This window comes from Chlorocebus sabaeus, chromosome 24 (assembly GCF_047675955.1).
Source record: "Chlorocebus sabaeus isolate Y175 chromosome 24, mChlSab1.0.hap1, whole genome shotgun sequence".
In the NCBI taxonomy this organism is placed as follows: Eukaryota; Metazoa; Chordata; class Mammalia; order Primates; family Cercopithecidae; genus Chlorocebus; species Chlorocebus sabaeus.
In genome coordinates this window covers 23,606,934-23,624,160 of record NC_132927.1, presented here as the reverse complement: position 1 = coordinate 23,624,160, position 17,227 = coordinate 23,606,934, and the positions used below count along the sequence as shown (strand labels likewise).

At 33.5% G+C, this 17,227-nt stretch overlaps 1 protein-coding gene across 1 annotated transcript in view; it reads left to right on the top strand.

The window, feature by feature from the left end:
* MDGA2 (MAM domain containing glycosylphosphatidylinositol anchor 2) overlaps positions 1–17,227 on the top strand; it is an 852,475-nt gene that overhangs the window by 544,054 nt on the left and 291,194 nt on the right. Inside the window, exon 5 of the mRNA XM_007986604.3 lies at positions 7,002–7,134. Within this exon, the coding sequence (XP_007984795.2) occupies positions 7,002–7,134 (133 nt within the window). The remainder of the gene's footprint in view (positions 1–7,001; positions 7,135–17,227) is intronic.

Here is a 17,227-nt window from a genome sequence, read left to right as displayed (position 1 = left end):
GTTAATAACTATAGTAATTTGAATTGAATATTTATTCCTAAATTCTGTTGAGTGACAAAAATTTTGTTTATACCTTTTTATAGACAATGTTTCCAGAAAAAAATTGGTCTGTGTTCCTAAAGCTGATATGAATTCATAAGCACATAATGCAATATTTCTAGGAGGAATAATTATATTTTTTGTACTTCCACTCACTACTAAAAGACATAGGCTAGCATATATAATTTTCTATTTATAAGTTTGTAATAAATTAGTCATTAGAGCTTCATAAAATGAATCTAATTTGACAGGCTTTAGTTTTTACTGATATCTAAGTATCAAAATGAATGAATATAAATTTTTTTAAGTTCTGCTTTATTTTATAAGTAATATGGAAATACCGCTTGAGGCTGTGTGTATTCCTTCACTACAGCAATGTCAGCATTGGTAAGGGCCACTAACTAATATACATTGTATGTCTTCCTTTTATTTCTTTTGTTAAAAAATAATGTCAAAAGTTAAATATATATATTGCAGATAATTTTGTAATTGTTTAAGAAATGTTAAATAATTACTTAAATCTTACAAATTGAAAATTCGCTTTCCATTTGTCTAGAACTTTTGTAAAGATGTTCATGACATCATCTTGTGTATTGTAATTACACCATCTAATTACAAGACTGAACATATTTACATCAATTACATAATTTGTTGTAATTAGTCTAATTAGACTAATTATACAATTAGACAATAATCAACTCAAAATTCCTTTTTACAAATCATGAAAATTCACATACAAAAAGCCTCCCAACACCCAAAATATCAAACGCAAATGATCAACCAAATGAAATTAATGTTATGTGATAAAGTAGTTATAAATAATAAAGTCTAAATGATACTCATTACCACATGTACCCATATATGCCATTTGATAACATTAATCTGTGTGTGCATATATTCTCTGCTTTCTTACACATTCTGCCGTGTTGTTTTAAAATATTTTTATTATATCCTGACTGTCATGAATTAAGAAGGTAAGCCTCAAAGTTTTCCATCATTCTGTTATTTAAAAAAATATTCCATTAACAGACTTCATCTGAATTACCCACTCTACCCATTGACATGGTATATACATTAATCTTATATATTAACTTAGAGACCATGTTACCTGGGTCCTCTAGTTTCACATATCTTAGTATCTTGTTTTCTGACTGCAAGAAGTAATCATTTTAGCTCACCCAGAACAACTCTCCAATCCCATGATAGCTGAACCACTGGGAAATCATGCATCTAGAGGCTTTTCTTTCTTTTTTTGTCTATTCTTTTCAGTCCGTTTTGTGTTGCCATAAAGGAACACCTGAGATTAGGTAATATATAAAGAAAAGAGATTTGTTTGGTTCTCAGTTTTGCGGACTGTACAGGAAGCATGATATGGCATCTGCATCTGGTGAGGGCTTCATGCTGCTTTCACTCATGGCAAAAGGCAAAGGGGAGCTGGTATGTGCAGAGATCACATGATGAGAGAGGAAGCAAGAGAGAGAGGGGGCTGTTCCAGATTTCTTTTTAACAACCAGCTCTCAAGGAAACTAATAGAGTTAGAACTCATTCACAGCCCCCCTCAGGACATTAATCTATTCATGAGGCATCTACCCCCATGACCCAGATATCTTTCATTAGGCCCTACCTCCAACATTGGGATTAAATTTCAACATGAGGATTAAGGACAAACATCTAAACTACAGCACCTTCTCATGTGTCCATTTTGCTGCTGTGTTCTGAATAAGAATTAACTAGGATATACATATGCATACCATTGTATTTATAGGGCTACACTTGTAGGTCTTTAAAGAATAGAAATTATCTCAAACAGTAGCACAAATTCTCTTTTGTAATCTCAATATTACCACCAAATTCATATTTTTTACCTTTAGATAACATAAATACTAGCAGTGTCCCTGATCACAAAAATTCAGGTATACAAAATATTTTAAGAATGCATCCTTTACAAAAGCCACCTCTGCATTTTAATGGCCAGAGCTGCATTGATATTGGTTCTCTGTACTTGATTATTATATATATTTCCTTGGGGCTTATCTTTCTTTTACATTCTCTTTTCCATAATTGACTGTTCAGCTCTCCTATGGATGGCCCGAAATGCAGCTTCATAAATCTGTCTTGCAGGCTACCCTAATGTAAAGATTTTTAAAATTTCCATTACTACCATTAGAGCCAACATGGTTCAGGAAACTTACTAAAAACTTACTATGTGCAATATGATGAGCTGGCTCTATTCCTTTCTAGTCAGCAATCTTTTCTGAGTTGACAACATGCAAAACACTGCCCAAATGGTAGGGAAGGGAATTTGAAGTGATCTCATTAAATGGAAAGGCAGGATCAATACATAGACATAATATAAACAATAAAAACTTATATAAATATATACTCAAATGTGATTGATATAAATAGACAAAAAGCATTAACTCAAAAAGTAAAGGAGAATACATATAGGAAGAATACACTTTTAGAGGATGGATCAGAAGTAAGAACTTTTAGGTTGGAATCTCTTCATATTGAGGCTGGTGCAGCGGCTTATGCCTGTAATCCCAGCACTTTGGGAGGCCAAGGCAGGCAGATCACTTGAGGCCAGGAGTTCCAGACCAGCCTGTTCAATATGGTGAAACCCCATCTCTACTAAAAATATAAAAATTAGCCCAGTGTGATGTCACGCGCCTATAATCCCAGCTACTTGTGATGCTGAAGCTTGAGAATTGCTTGAACCTGGAGGCGGAGTTTCAGCAAGCCGAGGTCGCACCACTGCACTCCAGCCTGGGTGACAGAGCTAAACTATGTCTCAAAAAAAAAAAAAAAAAAAAAAAAAAAAAAAAAAAAAAAAGAAAGAAAGAAAGAAAGAAAGAAAAAGAAAACTCTTTCTTGAAATAATGGCTGTCAGATAATTTTCAAAAGGACTGGAGAGTAGAGTTGCTTGGTGAAATGGAGAATTAGGGATGGTGGAAATCAAGTTTAAAGTATTTTCCAAGAGGAGAAAGCAATCCTTGGTGAAAAAAATTAGAAGGAAGAGACTAGTAGCATTAAACACAGAATAAGTAACTTTAGAATAAATACAAATCTGCGATCATAGCCCATCTAATATGACCTTTTCCAAGCTTTGAAATCTTACCTCATTTTATGTTCTTTATTGTGCTGCACTCCAGTCACATTAATTTTCTTTCTAGCTCTCCAACATGCCAACGTTACTGCTGTGTCAGGGTCTCCAAGGTTGTGGGTCCCAGTGTCATTCTGTATCACTCATCTCTCCAGTGTATTTCTAGCCCTTGAACTTTCAACTCAAGTAAGACCTAATGAGAGCTGCTTTCCAGTCTGTTCCATCTAAAGTAGCTTACTACATCTTCATTTCTCTCTATCTATTCTCTTGTTTGATTTATTTGGTAGTATTTAATACTCTTTTAAATTATCCTCTGTATTTGTGTAGACATTTATTGTTTCACACATATGCTCCATGTTCTTTCCGCTGTGTTCCCAGCGTTCAAAAGGTAATTGGCACAGAGTATGTACTAAATGATTGTCTGTTTGTTGAAATAAGGCTATAGTTAATTTTACATAAACTTTTATTGAAATGTATGTGTAGAAAAGCACATGAAACATAAGTGTACAGCTTGATGAGTTTTTAGAGAGACCACACCCCTTGTAGTAGCTTGAAGATCAAGAAACAGAACATTAGAGGAGTTCAGCCCCTCCTTGTTTTTAGTTAATTTAAAGTAAACAACTGACTATTTCTTAAAGTATGAGATAGGACATGCCATGGCAAGATAACATTTAAAATCATTGAGTTTCCTTGATATGATTTTTATGTTTTACAAGGAACATGGAGACAGTTTGGCCATGTACAGGTTTTAGTAGTTCAAGTAAAAATATTTAAATATAGAAACATTACAGTGAAAAAATCAGACAGTTTCCAGCTGATTATTAGTATAACAATATTTGTAAAAGGGGCAAAAAATTATAAAGTAATGAAGATAATATAAGAAGTACAGCAGACATAAGCTAAGGGCAGAGTTGTTTAATGAGGAAGAATGAAGATGTCTAATTTGTATAGCTATATTTTATGTTTTGTATCTTTTATTATTATAAAATCACTGTGGGCCAGATACACAGGCTCATGCCTGTAATCCCAGCACTTTGGGAGGCCTAGGCAGATGGGTCCCTTGAGGTCAGGAGTTCAAGACCAGTCTGGCCAACATGGTGAAACCCCGTCTCTACTAAAAATACAAAAATTAGCCGGACATGATGGCACACGCCTGTAATCCCAGCTACTTAGGAGGTAAATGTGTTCATAGGGGTTTGTTGTCCAGGTTATTTCATCACCCAGGGATTAAGCCTAGTATCCATTAGTTATTTTTCCTGATCCTCTCCCTGCTTCTAGCGTCTACCCTCCAATAGGCCCCAGTGTGTGTGATTTCCCCTTTATGTGTCTGTGTGTTCTCATCATTTAGCTCCCACTTATAAGTGAGAACGTGTGGTATTTGGTTTTCTTTAACTGCATTAGTTTGCTAAGGATAATATTCTCCAGCTCCATCCATGTTCCTGCAGAGGACATGATTTCATTTTTGTGTTTTTGTGGCTGCATAGTATTCCATGGTGTATGTGTACCACATTTTCTTTATCCAGTGTCTAACATGATGGACATTTAGGTTGATTCCACGTCTTTGCTATTGTGAATAGTGTTGCAATAAACATATATGTGCATGTATCTGTGTGATAGAATGATTTATATTCCTTTGGGTATATACCTAGTAATAATAGTATGGCTGGGTCAAATGGTCTTCCTGTCAGAAAGACCAAAATTTAAGTATGTCTTGTTAATCCAAATATTTATTAAGCTATGGATAGGAAATACTTTCTTTTAGCTGTTGTGGGACATACAGGATACCTCTGCCCCTAGGGGGCTTATGATTCAGTTAAAGAACACAACTCAACACATCAAATGATAATTCATAACCAAACACTAAATAGTGAGTTACAAATATATGTCATAGTATAAGATGCAGTGGATATTCCAAAGAAAGGTAATGTACTTATAACTGATAAGGTCTAAACTGCTGAGGTGTAAATTACAATTATTACAGAAATAGGAGTAGGTTTAAAGGAACAGATTTGAAGTTCAATTTAGGATATGTTGAGTTTAGATGTGTCTGAAGCATCAGAATGGACATATTGACAAACATTTGTTATGTGTATCTGAAACTTCAGGGAGAATTCTGGAATGGGGGCTCAGACTTTGGAGTGGGGCAAGAAATAGAGCTTGTAGTAGAAATTCATCAGCAAGGATAATGCCACCTAATGAAATGTTATAAAGTGAGGTTAACTATGGAACAAGTAGAATTCCAAGGAATAACACTAGTCATATAGAGAGGAGAAATAAAAGCAAAGAAATTTGAGCAATAAGTGTGACAAAGGTAGGAGAGGTAAGATGTATCACTTTATTCCAAAATTATCTGAGTTGACTAATTCTAGCATATCATTTTCTTTCAACTATTCTTTCTAGCTAAGCACATTTTCTAGGCATTTTATATCATGTATGGGAATTCTGTAATGCAAGATAATAGTTTTATATATAAACTCTAGAAACGCATAGATTTCTGTGTATATTTGTACGGGATACATTTATTTTTTTTGTATGTTAAAAATTCAGTGTTTCCTCTAAACAAAAATTGAAAGGTAATTTTTTTTTTTATACCACTGAGGGAAATGCTAAAGGAGTGACTGATTTAAGACTGAATTTGGACAGTGAATGAAAATACTTATGACCACAATTCCATGCACACTAGAATAGAGATTCATTTGACACATTTGCAAAACTGTGTGCCTATGTCTGGGTAAGCTTTCTTGCAAATGAACAGCAGTGTTTTTAGGTAGTAAGTCACTAAGTATTCCAGTCCTCCTCAGTAACATATGAAAGTATTACAAGTTTTAGAACTCGACACATGTTACCCAGGTAAAGTGATGAAACACATTGTTCCATACACACATTATCTGGAAAAAAAATAACATTTTGAATTTTTATAGTATCCCTAATACTATAAAATCATTGGGAGACTGTTTTGCCATCAAAATAAGTAAGTTATTTACAAGAATAACTCTTTTGAGATAATGCATTAATAACTTTAGAAGGCAAAGAAAGTCCAAGGGACCTAATTTGAATTGGGCAGGAGACTAAATTTTGTTGTATGTTCTTTTTTTCCCTTCAGCAATTTCAATCCAATGTTTTTACAAAGTTTTGCTTGGCTCTTCAAGAGTTTGTTAGATACTTCTGGCCACTAGCTTGATTTGCATCTATCTACAGTTGTGCAGATTTACCTGGAGGGTTAGCCCTTAAACTCTTGAACATGAAATAACAAGAACAATAATAATATAGAAATACTCATGAATGCTTCTTTCTTTCAGTTTTAGATCTGTCACCTGTCATTGCTCCATATGCAAAATATTTATGTTTATAAATTTAATTATCTATCATTAGATTTACTTAATTAACTTTGTTCTAACAACTGTGTTTCATTTATTGGCTCTTCTTCAGATTCTTTTCTTTTGTCTTCTCACGTCAATGTCTGAATAGATTGCAGTGTTTGTTGAATACACTCCATTATTAAGTACACTGTTCTGATCCTTGTATAATAATTTGCATAACTACCACCAGAAATAGACTTTTCCCCTGAGGAAACTAGTTTGCAAAGAAAATGTTATGAATTTTTATTGTAGTCTGTTAGTTTTTATCTCCAGGCATACTTAATATTACAGTATTATTTTAAAATGCAGTGTTATTTTAAAGTTAGTTCATTTATAACTTATTTTAAAGTTAGGGCATTTCCCTTAAAAAAAGACAGCCTGTCATATTCTCATAATAATATGATTTAATACAATGTAATGTGATGTTTCATTCATTCTGGTTGTGTTGGCTTTGGCTTTTTCTAATGCTTTTTTTTTTTTTTTTTTTTTAACATTTTCAGGGTGAAACAAAGATCTTAAAACTAAAGAATCTTCGACCTCAGGACTATGCTAATTATAGCTGTATTGCTTCAGTGAGGAACGTATGTAATATTCCTGATAAGATGGTGTCATTTAGACTGTCCAATAAAACAGGTATGGAATTATCTCCATATGTTACATGTATCTTATCTACAACTAATGTTTAAAAACTCTCTTTAACTTGTTAAAGACCAAATTATTTCTATGGTGTATGTAGGAATAAGCACCTTTATTCCCAGAAAATCCTGGGATATCTGAAAAGCTTCATACATGGACACAGTAAAATGTCATTGTAATATACTCCATGTAATATGTTTACATGTATAATATGCAATATATAGCTCTTTAAAGTATTGCATTCTAAAATGTCACTAATGAGCGTATATCCTGTTCAAAAATATTCTTGAGAAATACTAGATGCTTCATATAAAAATTCATGATTGAAGTTGCTAAATGAGTTTTGTGCTTTCAGAGTTAAGTAAAATAATCTTTCTTTTACTTTGTGTCAAGTCAAGAAAACTAATAGGTAATTTCAGATAGATGTTTTTAAAACAGTATTTTTGTAGAAAATGGCTGGGCATGGTGGCTCACTCTTGTAATCCCCAGCACTTTGGGAGGCCGAGGCGTGTGGATTACCCGAGGTCGGGAGTTCAAGACCAGCCTGGCCAACATGGCGAGACCCTGTCTCTACTAAAAATACAAAAATTAGCTGGGCATGGTGGTAGGCACCTGTAATCCCAGCTACTCGTGAGGTTGAGGCAGGAGAATCGCTTGAACCAGGGAGGCGGAGGTTGCGGTGAGCCAAGATTGTGCCATTGCACTCCAGCCTGGGCAACAAGAGCAAAACTCCGTCTCAAAAAATAATAATAATAAAAGTTAAACCCTTAATAGGATTGAAACTTAAGTTAGCCTTTGTTCAATAATATAGACCCCAGAATAATGGTAAACATCTTAAAAAGAAATTGATGAATGAAAGAGCAAAGAGAGAGTATATGAGTAAAACATATTTTGTATGATTGTGCTTAAACAATCACCTTAATAAATTAAAATTTGAACTGGTCTTGAAAAACTCCAACTTTTTGTGTCAATTAATATAAATTTTTACTTTTAAGTAACTATATTAAACTAAAGATTTTTAAAGACCCTTTTCCCATTAACAAAAATCTCTAAAAGTGTGGGCTTTTTTGTGTCTGGATCTAGACTCTGCTTGTGCCACTTACTAGCTTTTGCACCTTGTCGAGCAAGTCACCTAACTCTTCTTTGCCTGATTTCCTCATAAATTCATGAAGCTGTAGAAAGAATTAGAGTGGATACATATAAAGCATGTGGAACACACTTTACTAGTTCTTCCAACAAAGAGCTGGTCAGCAAATCCAACCAACTTAGTTGGTAAAAAGATTAAACTTAGGACTTTATTGTAAAATATATTTTAAAAAGTCAGCTATGGCATTGGTTCATCAGCATATGTTCCATCGAGCTGCCAAGATTTTGAAATGTTCATTCATTTATACATTAATTTTTCTATTAATCAAAGTTATTGGGACCCTCCTATGGTTCAACAATGATAGGAACACTGATTTTGGCTAAGATTTAAATTGTCTTAAACTAGAGAATACTCTATTTCATATCAGTGAAAAGTCATTAAAGTACAAGAACAATGAGAGAAAATTAAACTTTATCAATAATCGTAGGAAATTGTTGACGGAGGCAGGGCGTGGTGGCTCACACCTGTAATCCCAGCACTTTGGGAGGCCGAGGTGGGCAGATCACGAGGTCAGGAGATCGAGACCATCCTGGCTAACACGGTGAAACTCCGTCTCTACTAAAAATACAAAAAAATTAGCTGGGCGTGGTGGCGGGTGCCTGTAGTCCCAGCTACTCAGGAAGCTGAGGCAGGAGAATGGCATGAACCTGGGAGGCAGAGGTTGCAGTGAGCCGAGATAGTGCCACTGCACTCCAGCCTGGGCGACAGAGTGAGAGTCTGTCTCCAAAAAAAAAAAAAAAAAAGTTGATGGAAATTATGTTGCAGAAAAAAATAGAAATATAAAATCTTAGTGGACTTGGGACTTATAAAAGTTAATATCATTTGACTTAAAAAGGGGAAATTGGATATTGAGAAACAAGAATAAACAGGTTAACATATAAGAACTGGTTGTAATAATGTTATTCTTCTTGGCATGAAATGCATTGTGCCTTATACCTAGTTTCGTTTTTCTTAGCTTCTTTGATATTTTTTTTTGAAATATGTATGATCCAGAGAGAAAATTAAAAATAAAATGGAAGTATGACCTATGGGATGAATAAAAGCATTACTCTAGAATGAGGAAGAAAAAAACACTGAGATATATTATTACTTAAGTTACCACCTTGCACTTTCGCAGTGCCTTGTTAATTTTTAAAGTCTTTAGTGTTTTTTATCTCAGTTTATTTTTATAACTACAGGAACATAAACAGATTTTTCTTGTCATGTCTTTTTCTATCATCTGGCACATAATGAACTGTCCTGCAGTAATGAAACATCCTCATTGGATTGTTTTGAGAATGAACTAAATTGACATACACAAAAATTCTTTAAAGACAAAGATAACCAATAAAATTATATTTAATATATTTATCTTGTAGATGTGATTTTTATCATTTTCCAAGGTCCCACAGCTCATAAGAAGTGGGGACTAGACTGACTCCAATGTTTGAAGAGTTATTCTAAACAGGAGACTGACAGCTCTTCTTAGTTTTTGTAGAGATGGAGAAAATGAACTTAAATCTCAGCCAGAGTGTTTTGTTAGGAATAAATAAGGACTTCATACCTTAAAGCCAAAAGGGGAAGATTACCGGGAAAAGTGGTAGAATTTCTGAAATCTTTTAAAGTAATTGGATGACTTTATTTCTGTGATTATTAAAAAAAAAAAAAAATGGCTCAGAAAACAGTCTTTGAATACCTGTTCTATGGAGGGCACAGTAGTGCTATAACTAGAGATATTTTATTTAACCTTTCAGCTTTATGTTGCATTTTTTATTTTTCAGCTAATATGTATCTAGACTGGGCAAACATAAAAACCTATTATTCACCTTTATAAATTATCTTACAAAAATGTTGATTGATGTTCACTACAAAATAAGTATTAGAATTATGGTAAGTAATTGAGTTTAAAAATATAAGCTAGTATCCGTTCAACTCTTCAGTAACTCTAATCAGACATGTCATATGTCTCATACTTTACACGTTCAAACTGAGTTCATTTCAGAAATTTTTCCATCTGGTGGTGCTCATAGTTGGAAGAGTTTATGAATTTCAAATAGGTAAAATTATTGAGGTAGCTTTCAAAGTACACAGGGTGTAAATTAAGCTTAGAACATCCTCATGCAAATAGGTCTGTAAACTACAAATAATTGCATGCAAGATATTTCATTGCTCTTTTAATAGTGAAAGAGGAATATAAGTTGCCATTGCTATAATCAATGTGAAAGTCAGTTGCTCCTAGTGATTCTTACTGTTTTGAATCTCTAAGTGATGTATGTAAAATTACCGTATTTTAAACTGTTGGTTTGCAAAATGTCAAGGAAAATGTGTACCTTATTGACAGGAGAAAATTATAAATATTGTAATATGTTTGGTTAATCTTCTCTGTAAGCCAATATGTTTATAAAAGTCTTACTTTAGTTTAGAAATTATTCTTGCAATTAATGTCAAATAATTGGCTAATAAATGTACTTTTGGTAGAGACAAAATGCCATTGGAACATCTCCACAATCACATCAACTTTTTAATTGCAATCAGTCTATGGACCTGATTTGCACAATGCCCAAATGAAACAGGATGTAAAGATGGAAATAATGTATAATAGAAGTAAAAGTTTCTAAAAAGTTCTTACAGCAGAACAGTTACACCATGGAGTAAGTTTTCTGGCTGCATCCCATACCTGCTGAATTAGACTTTCTGGCAGATGACCTGGCAATGTATACACTTTAAACAAGTTTAAATAATTACTTCGGATGATAGCAATATGTAGTCTTTGTTATCCTACTGTTTTCATGAGCCCATTCCATTTTGTGAATAGAAATTAATTTTCTAGAATTGTTTCGAAAGGCAGTATCTTTTTTTGCTTCGAATACCAGGTGTCATGGTAAAGTCAATGTCATCTGTAGAATTACTAATAACGTGGTTTCTTAACTTTCCTACTATGAAATAGCATTGTGATGGAACTCATAATTGTCTATCAGCCATAGACAGTGTTAATTAATTTGTTGGCTCCCATTTCTTGTTTGGCATGCTATGAAAATGTCTCCTGCCACAGAAGTGTCATTATGTATCACACCTAATCTAGCTGTCTTAAAATTTATTGAGACAGTTCATAGAATTTTATAAAAGATAAAGTGACTTATTTATTTATTTATTGTCATGCACCCTGATCAATTGACACAGTGCTTGGGAGGGTCTAGAAGTTGTTTTGGTTGTTTTCCTACTCATATTTGGATGAAAAGGGGTATCACCTCTTGACTGGTAAATTATCTTTAAAACATGTGTGTATATATATATGTATATATTTAACCTGGGAGCATAAATTCAAATTGTCGTGAATATATACTCCCTTGATCCTTGATTGGTAAATTCTTAATGTAGCTATATTTCTCATAGTTTATTAAAATATGCCTGTTAAAATTTATAAGTTTAGATGGTAATATAAGTGTATTTTGAAATTATCATAATTAGGATAACTGAGTATAAATTATTTTAAGTTTCTCATATTATGTGTGTTTCCAACACTAGGACACATAGAAATTATGATAAAACAAATTTTATTTATTTTAATGAATTTCAAGCACTTAATGACTTGATGTCTCACAATTTCAAAGGCAAATAAGAATTAAGTACATTACCTATATTAGGTTGAAAAACATATTTTTTACCTGCTTGAGAGGTTATGATGAAGTGTATAAAAAAGGGATAGGTGTGGCTCATTTGGCCTAATTACATAAGTCCCTTGATTTAGTCTGCTCTACCTTAGCATTTATAAACATTATCTAATTAAGATATCATCTTTAAATGGGATTTAATTCAAGGAACCAAGCCATAAAAGTATTACTGGCTATAGAAATAGGGGGAAAATATATATCTTTCTCCTCCTTCCCTCTCTCATGTATTCTTCAATTTTTTGTCCTTTCTCTTCTACTCTGTTTTTGTTTTTCTTTTTGTCTCAATAAATTATCATGGAAGAAGATAGAGGTCAAGAAACGTCTTTGTTAGGCTGCTTTGTTAGGCTGCCTATGTTAGGCAGCTATTATCTCTTTTTATTATTTTATGTAGCTCTTAGGGAAGTTGTAATATAAATGCCCAGCAATTGTTGTGAATTTCAGTATAAAACATTTTGTAGGGCCGGGCGCGGTGGCTCAAGCTGTAATCCCAGCACTTTGGGAGGCCGAGTCAGGCAGATCACGAGATCAGGAGATCGAGACCATCCTGGCTAACACGGTGAAACCCCATCTCTACTAAAAAATACAAAAAAAACTAGCCAGGCAGGTGGCGGGCGCCTGTAGTCCCAGTTACTCGGGAGACTGAGGCAGGAGAATGGTGTAAACCCAGGAGGCGGAGCTTGCAGTGAGCTGAGATCCGGCCACTGCACTCCAGCCTGGGCGACAGAGCGAGACTCCATCTCAAAAAACAAAACAAAACAAAACAAAACAAAAACATTTTGTATACTGTTATCTATTCATGATAGTTCTCTTCATGTTTAGAGGAATTTAAGTAACTTACTTAAGCCTTATGAAAAAGAAAATATTTTAGTTATAGAATTTTTGATAACTGTGGGCATGAAACAAAACACAAAAACAATTTGTCTTGTGATATGCTACACCTATGGTCATAGACAGCCAATGTAAGTGCAAGAGGAAGTAACAGTAGAAATTTTGCCGTAACCTGCACCTTAATACTAACATCAGCCATTTTCCTTAGTCATATGAATTTTTCTAGCCTCTTGGGTTTAGATGATCTTCATAGCATCTAGATAATCAAGAGAATCATTTATTTAGAATCTAGATATGCTAGTTAACCATCAATAACAGTTTTTAAGGACTATTTAGATTTGTGAAAATAGATGGTATACATATGATGATGTCCTATGTTAGTCAGCTTGGGCTGCCATAGCAGAGCACCACAGACTGAGAGACTGAAACAGTAGAAATTTAAATTCTCATAGGTCTAGAGGCCCCAAGTTTAAGATCAAAGTGCCATCAGGGTTGATTTCTCATGAAGGCTGTCTTCTTGACTTGAAGATGACAGCTTTCTTGTTTCCTCTGTGCTTTCATGGAGGGAAAGAGAGAAAGCTCTAGTGTCCCTTCCTCTAGCGTCCCAAATATGGACACTAGCCGTATTTGATTAGAGTCCCATCCTTAGGACCTAATTTACCCTTGGTTACCTCTCTGTAAAAGCCCTGTCTTCAAATACAGTCACACTGGAAGACAGGATTCGGGATATGAATTTGGAGGGAAGGACACAATTCAGTCTATAATACTCCCAAATTACTGAATGTGAACTTCGCATTTAGGATTGCTTTTCCTTAAAATTTCAGACATAAGTTTATAATATATGCTAAATCAAAGCAAGAAAATGAGTCAGATGTGTTAAAGAGCCTATTCCTCACTGGGAACTCAAAGAAGTGACCCTATTGATAGCATTTATGGCCCTGTATTCTTAGCTTTCAGGAAATATGAAGAATGCAACTCTAAAGGAAGAAAGTAAGATGAAATTTTAGGGAGAGACAGATATCACTCCTGTAATACATCATGAATTTTTAAAAGCATGGTCAAAAGATTACAGCAGGGACATAAATGATAAGTCAGTGAACTTGTGCATTATTCTTGGATTTTTTTTCCCCCGAGTCTCTTTTTCAGTGAGGGCAAAGCTAATATGTGAAATGGAAGAAAAAACATTGGACTTTTCACATTTCACGCACTAAAATATTGGAAATATGGGTGCTTTAATAATTTTTTATCATAGATAACAATCCAGGTTATCTGAACAACAGTGTTTACTGCTACAGCCAATAATGGAACACAACAAATGTTATTAGAATATTGTAGATATAGAGAATAAGATGTTCCCTATAGCTCTTTTGCATACGTTTTAGCATTCAAAAGTCTAAGGTTTAAATTTTGGTTCCTAAATCTTTTAGGATGTTACTAATAGTTAGCTTCTCTTAACTTATTTTTCACCTTCTTAAAAATGAAGAAAACATTTTTGTTTTCAAAAATAATAACACATGGGCATCTTTTGGGGAGAGCATTATTCTGCCTACAGTGTATAGCTTCAGTCATTGATGATTAATCTTGAAATAAGTTCACAATCATTTTATGGATGACTTTTGTCACTGTATATGTTAGATACTAGTATTTCCCACTAAAATCTATAGAAATGATTCATATTGTAAGTATATTTATATCTAACCTATTAGGAGAACAAATGTTTAACATAAATACAAAATATTCTTTATGAAATTGATAGTGGTTAGGAAATGAAGAAACTTCAAGGTTGTTGATATTCAACAGATTCTTCATTTCAGTGCTCTGTCATTTCCTGAGGTAATCAAGCATATATATGACCTATTTTCACTAATGTAACTTCAGAGAGGAAAAATATAGATGATGATAAGTCAGCACATCTTAAATAGAAGCAATGGTCATTGTGAGGTTTCAACTTTAGTTTTACTAAGGCAGTATATAGAGCAATAAGATGATCCAGATTTTTCAAACTTCTATTGCCGTCATAAAAGGAAGTTTACATGTTGCTGGGATCTCCCTACACCTGCATTTTGTTGTCCTAGCAATGAAATTTTTATATTTCTTTATTCAAATGTATCTTGAAACTATGGGTTAGTACATAAATATACCCCAAAAACTAGTAACTCTCCCAGAAGATATCATATTCCAGATACAATAAACAACCTTAGTCAAATGAAAGGCAACACTAAAAGCCATCTCACAATAGAAATACTTTGGACCATATCCAGTAGTCTGTGTTTTAGCAAACATCTAGGATAGTCATTGATTATATTTTTCTAACTTTAAGTATTTATTATTTTAAATATGCTCTTAGATTATAATTATAATTCAAAATTTAAAATAGTTATTCATGAGAAAATCTTGCAAAAGCTCAGACCATGTATTTTATATTTGTTTCAGTAGATTGGGTCAAGGATATACTAAAATAAAGTAATAGGATTTTTATACTACTAAAAACAATTAATTTTTAATTTTCAAACTGTTCCTAGATTATGGATTTGTAGATCACAGCTTGGTTCCTTTCAGAGTTTTACTAGTCTAGTGAAATACTAAGAATTGCATTATCATAGGCAATAATTCATTTGGTAGAAATGCATTTTACAATTTCTTCATGGTTTTGGAGCTAGCCACATATAACTTGTGGCTTAGAATAGCTCCATGATCATTTACTGACAATTTGCTTTTATAGGTTACTGGCTCTAACAAAGGAGATCCAATAAAATACAAAATATTATTTTCTTAAGTGCATGTAGCCAGTCATATTGCTTACTCACTCCGAATACTAGGATAGATTATGTCAAAATGTCATCTTTAGGCAGAACAACCATCCCAATTTGCCTTGGACTTAGTGGAAGTCCCACATCCTGGGAAACCCAATAGTTCTCCCAAAACAAAACAATTGGTCACTCAATGAACTAATCAACTATCCAGCCTACCTCCATATAAGATTCAAGTCTTAATGTCAATTGTTAATGTGGGTGCATATGGAGCTTTAAACAACTCTACCTAAAGAAGCATTATTGAACAAGAGCTGGGTGTGGATTCTGGTTCTCTTATGATCAATTCTTTCAACTCTTTGAATTTGCTTTCTGCTAAATCATGTTTATGAGGTGTTCTCGGGTAGGTAACATAATGTTGGGAAGAGAACGCTCACAATAAAATTTTACAGTTATTTAGCAAAATAATGACAATAACAACAATAACAAAACACAGAGGAAATGAGATTGCTACAAAAGAGTAGATGCAGCCCATAAGTACACAGCTGCCCTTGAGCCCCAAGGTACATGCAAGCAAAGTTTAGTCGTATGGAATTTGAGAAGATTATTACCTGATTGTGCTGTTATCCTTTTATACATGGGGCTTACATGATTATTTCTTAAAAATTAACTGGCAAGTTATTTCTTGACCTAATGCACATATTTGAGTGAATCTTTGCAAATATTTGTGCTATCAATATTTCTGATAGAAAAAGTCACTGTCAGGAAGATTTTATCCTAACTTAAGAGAAGATGCACACCTAGCCACTGTTCTTCTCCAAGCTGTAAGTCATTTAGAGTACCAGTTTCTCCAGATTTGTACCTCACTACAGATATTGTGACGATAAAATTAAATTATATGTTTATAGTGCCTGGCAAATAGTAGGCTCTTGGTTATGGTGGTGGTAGTGGGTGTACTGAAAATATCCTTTGTGAAAAAAGCAAAGAGGCTTTCTAAAATATCATCTAGCTCATCAATTTTCCTTTTTCCTTCTTATTTAGTGAAAAGTATTAATGATAGAATCTATCTACTAATATGTATGTTTCAGAACTAATATTAAATCATAGCTAAATTCCAAAATTTTGTCAATAGTTGGCAAAATAAGTAAATATAAAAATTGTATATCCATTAAAGGTAAATTATATTGTTATTATGCATGTTAGAGTATGTTTATTACATTAGTTCTGCTGAATTTTCTAAAGCCTTTTTGGAATATTCTGTTTACTTTCTTAATGAAGAAACCTAAACATGTTCTTGTTGTATCTGAAGACCAAGTGTACTAATCAGTGCCAGGTAAATACAATTTTATAAAATGTTTTAGTAGGAAAATAGAAACTGGTTTTTATCTCTCCAAAGAACACTTATAGGATACATTTCCAAGTTATAGACAAGGCAAAATGCAAAGAGCTTTCCTTTGGCTCTGTCATAAATGAGTGGGTTTTTCCCCTCTGATATTCTGATATGACAAAACACGTTTTTGTTAAATCTTCATGCTAAAATATTTGTGCTTTCCAAACATTTTCTGACGTTAGCTACACTCATAGGATTTAATAATGCAGTATAGCTAAACGTAGCCTTCAGCCACTGTTAATATTACAGAGGCATGTGTACCACAACTAGGCATGATTTAAAACATCCACACTGGTTTACATGGAGCTTTTAATTAGATCAGAAA